At 33.3% G+C, this 4,848-nt stretch overlaps 1 protein-coding gene across 1 annotated transcript; it reads right to left on the bottom strand.

Annotated features, from left to right (window-relative positions):
• Window positions 1–683: 683 nt before the first annotated feature.
• LOC110025580 (putative membrane-bound O-acyltransferase C24H6.01c) lies at window positions 684–2,887 on the bottom strand. Its single transcript, XM_020726135.1, has one exon. The coding sequence runs from the start codon at window positions 2,463–2,465 to the stop codon at window positions 891–893; it is 1,575 nt and encodes a 524-aa protein (XP_020581794.1). The 5' UTR covers window positions 2,466–2,887; the 3' UTR covers window positions 684–890.
• Between the last annotated feature and the right edge of the window lie 1,961 nt (window positions 2,888–4,848).

Below are 4,848 nucleotides of genomic sequence, written 5' to 3'. Positions count from 1 at the left end.
AGAGAACCTTTTTCTTGTTCTTCCCTATGGTCGAAACCCATGCATGATAAATTATATTTAATCTCCTTTAAATTATTTAAAATAAACTATAATAACATTAATCTACTTTGAATTATCTTAATTAATATTCAATTCCTTATAAAAATCTCTATCCGAAAAGACTAACTTAATACTTTACAATTTTTTTTAAAACCAACCTTAACAGAGCCCATGATTAATTATCTAATTAATTAAAACATTAATAGCTTAATTGAAATTTTAAAAATTTATGGAAACTAATTAATACATCTTATTTAATTGATGGATATTTCACTTAATCAATTAATAAGATTAATTAACAAAGTAATATTTTATTCAAATAATTAAAGAATTAATTAAATGAATAATAATAATTTAAGTAATTAATATGTTAATTAAACCTTTTAATAATAATAATAAAACATTAATGAATAACTGCATTAAACAACAAATAATTGTTAATTAATTTAACTAATTTAAATTTAATGATTAATATGATAGAGAGGAGAAAATAGATTAAATATCCACATATGCTCGTACTTATATTTATGAGCCTAAGAATTTGAGTACCACACCCTACACTCAGGGGGTATCGAACCTTAGACCAATGGAGAATTACAACTGACAAACAGATGACCTATCAACTAATTTGAGTACTCGGCCCGGAATATAAATATATATGTATGGAAAAATGTTTTCTGAGTTCAGCATCAAGTAAATTAAAAAAAAAACTCCTAATTGCTTATAAACTTAGTTCACATAAGATATGATCTATCGCTTACCATTCTACTATTGGCTCATTCAATTACATCATACACCAATAAAATATCATATAAATGCTACAAAGACGATGAGCCCAAATCTTTCAGCCTTTACTTGGTATTTTGTTTAATATCTCTGATATGGAACATGAGCTTTACTGCTACATAGAATGACAAAAATATGAAAACCAGCACAGGAAAGCCATCCCTTCTAAACAACCGGGAAATCAACAAACTTGTTCCTGAAGGTCCTACAACATAGCCAACGAGATTTGCCACCATAAGACATGTAATGGTAACAGCCCCAGCTACAGCGCTCATTTCTCGAAGCACAAACTTGCCAGCAGCACTTCTAGGCGTAAATGAAGAAATGGATGATTTGATCACTAATTCTGGGATAAAAAATATACATGTAAGCCACGCCCACAAAAGAAGCTTCCACTCTATATCATGCCATAATGCAACAAAAGTGAAGATAATCCACATATTGAAGAGCTTCTTCTGAGAACCGCCAAGAGGAATGTACATGTATCTAACAATCCATTTATTGAAAGATGCGTGCCAAGACTTCCAAAAGGTCTCCAAGCTATAACAATTATTGAGACACATGGGCATGTTTTCAATGGTTTCGATTCCTGCAACCAAGGACCAAAACCGGAAATAGCGCCAGATAAGTAGGAATTTCAGCCAAATAAAGTTTATGACCCCATATCCAATAATGAAGATCTCCAGGGGTGAAAATTGCCTCCATAAGCCACTATTTGCAAAGGCATTGTAATATAAAAAATGAGTCATTGTTTCCATTAATCCAAAACAAAGAACCCATCTTGATCCATAGAAAATCACATTTACAACTGAGTAACGCTTCTTAGGTGCGTCTAGCTGTGAAGCAAATGCATTAAAGCTCACAATTGGCCCAGCAATGTAAAGTGGAGCGTAGATTAAGTAGGCAAGATATTTGATGAATGAGTATTGGCAAAAATGAAGCCTTTTTTCCTGTAGAAGGTGGTAGCACGAATTTCCAGAAGAACAAATAGAGCAATGAATGATGTGCTTCTTTTGGTCAAACTGAGTCTCCTTTAATGACCAATGATAGTCGCATCCAAAGCTCAGCATTCTTAAAACGACAAGATTAAAGCAGATTTGCCATCGAAAAGAGCCGCGATAATTGTCCAAAAATGCCCATTGATTCCCAAATGAAGAGAAAGAGTATCCTTCATAGATGCGGTTTAACAAAAGAACTGATATGTTGAAAAACCAGAGCACATACAAGTAAAATTTTGATTTTGCCAAAATCTTTGCCAGGAAAAAGTTCACTGAAGCAATTGAGAGGACAAACACTACACATGCTCCATGTAAGTGTAATATGTATGCCAACGACATTATAAACCAGACAACTGACATCCCCCTCCCTTTCAAGTTAAATTGGTTTCTCAAGGCAATTGCTCCAAAAGTGAAAATTCCGAAAACAAAGGTAAGAATAGGCAAATTTCCATGAAAGTTTCTCCATTGTGCATCAGAAAGGTCATTTAGGCGATTAAACATCCACCCTCGACGAAGACTGTAAAGTTCTCTAGAATGATCATGGGATAAGTACAGAGTTCGTTGAATGACAATAACATAGAATGTCACTGCATAGAGAATGAGGAAAAAAAGCTCGCTTCTTTTCCAGAGCAAAGGACCCATCACTATTACTCACCCTTGGGAGATCAATGGTAAACAACTTTAGCTCAATTCACAGCAGACACTCGAGCTGTGGAAAAATATTCCAATTGCAAAATCCAACTCCAAGAAACCTTCGTATTGAGGTTTCAAGTGAGATAGGACTGGGTCCGGCGGGAGCTGGCCGCTGGTGTAGAAGGAGGCCGGCGGATCGTCGCAGGCGTGAGCGAAAGACCCGTGCGAAAATCGGCAGACGCAGGAGAGAGATCAAATGCTCCCTCTAAAAAACCTCAGATAGGTGCTTCGGCACAGAGGATAGCACCGGCGGTAGAACATTCGCCTGCGAGGAGCTCCGGCAGCGAATTTCGCGTGAGAGAGGGCTAGGGCCGGCTGTCTCGCGAAAAGGGACGCTAAGGCACGCGATCGAATGAAGCGTATATCTATCCATCCATCACTCTAAATGCGCTGCACAGACACAAATATATATATATATATATTATATATATATATTCGTCCTTGATTTAAGTTCTTAAGAACTTCTCTAAATTAATTAATGTTCTTTATGCATTTGAAAAAGAGTAAAGAATAAGTATGTTCTTATTTGTCACAAAACTACATTTAAAATTTTTAAACAGTTGATTCTTACACTAATTATAATCACATTGCAAGGAGAAGGATTTTCATACAATTTAAACTCTTCTACATAAAACTAGTTTAGAAACAATTAGCATTTTCTTTAAGTTTAAAAATAAAATTTGTAGGTATTAGTTACTTCATTATACAATATCAACTTTAATTTCTGATCTTAATTCCTAGATAAGTTACATGTAATTTAAGTAGAATTTAACTAAGTTAATAAAAAGAGTTTTTCCGTCCTCATGGGATCGATAGTTGGGGACTAAAAGAAAGGCTTATATTACTTGAAATGATACATGCACTTGAGTAGTATCTCTAATGTGTAAAATTAAATTGTGAAGAGAAATGATAGCACTCAGTTGAGAATGAAGGGTGCAAGCACATACGAGCAGTGGGAGTCCTGTTTTTTACGTTGTTTTTTTAGTTTTAAATTGAAGTAATTACACATTAAGCACTCACATATTATGTCGGGATCAAGTTTTTGGTGTTGTTGTCGGGGAAGCGATGAAACTTTTGGCTTAGAAATTTTACAAAACAGCCAGTTTAGTTGAACTTAATCTGAGAATCCAAACTTACATCTAGCTAGTTTTTTAAAATTATGCATTACATTTACGTACGATGGTGTCTCAAATGATATTGTTTGACTTAGACTTTTTCTTTTTTTCTTAAGGGATAAAGCTAAAATGTGGTTAAAATCATTAGCACCTAACTCTATTATAACTTGAGGAGAATTAACTCAGAAAATTCCTAGCTAAGCACTTTTCACCTTCAAAAACTACTAAGCTTATAAATGATATTACCTCATTTACACAGTATTGATCCCAATTTTGTATATAGATAGATGTAAAATATGATGTATGCAATTAGTTTCCTTAATAGATATTCATAATTTGCAATAAAGCCAAAAACTTGATCCAAAGCAAGAGCTAGGTAAATCTTTCACTATGAAGCAAATAAGAATGCAGTTTTAATATTTCAATATGGGATACTACACAAGTATATGTATCGTTATCAAGTAATATAGAACTTTCTGATTAAGTCTCGAACATTGATCCCACATGGATGACTAATTTTAGATAACAAAATTTTACTTAGTAATATTTTTTATTTAAACTTAAGATGCTAAAGTAGTTTTTTTTTTTTTTTTTTAGGCCACATAAATTAATTTTTGATAATTGAAAATAAAGTAAGCAAACAATTAACATAACTAAAATACCTGCAAGATGAAGGCAATATAAATAAAATATCTTTTTCCTTATCATGAATCAGTGATAAATATAGAAATTCTATTGTGGAAGTATGCTAAATGTGTTGTGCCAAATAGGAGCAGCAGTATTCTTTACCCTTACTAGAGATGCTATAAAGAACATTGGTTAATCTATAGCTTGAATGCTCTTGAAGACCGGCTAGGCAGGGAAGATACTAGCTCTCACTCTAGAGTTCCCTCTTTTCCCTCCATCTGGGGCTAACATCTCGTATCAAAACCTAAAATTATAAATCAAATTGGGGGATTTAACCTGTCACTCTAAAGTCCTTTAATTCTATAACCTTTAAAATATATTTCCTTACTTATTTGCACACCCAATGAATTACATTCTCATTCATAAAATCAATATGTGATTCCAACCATTTTTTGACTGAGACAATACCATCTAAGATACTACATGTTCTCACAACATATATCAACATCTTAATTGGTCAAATCAAGAAGTAAATGAAGTGCAAGATCTTGAATCATCACAACTTCTTCCAACATTGAAGTCTAATACTT

This window comes from Phalaenopsis equestris, unplaced genomic scaffold (genome assembly GCF_001263595.1).
Source record: "Phalaenopsis equestris unplaced genomic scaffold, ASM126359v1 Scaffold000304, whole genome shotgun sequence".
NCBI lineage: Eukaryota > Viridiplantae > Streptophyta > Magnoliopsida > Asparagales > Orchidaceae > Phalaenopsis > Phalaenopsis equestris.
The sequence above is the reverse complement of the archived record's forward strand: the minus strand, read 5'-3'. Positions and strand labels throughout refer to the sequence as shown.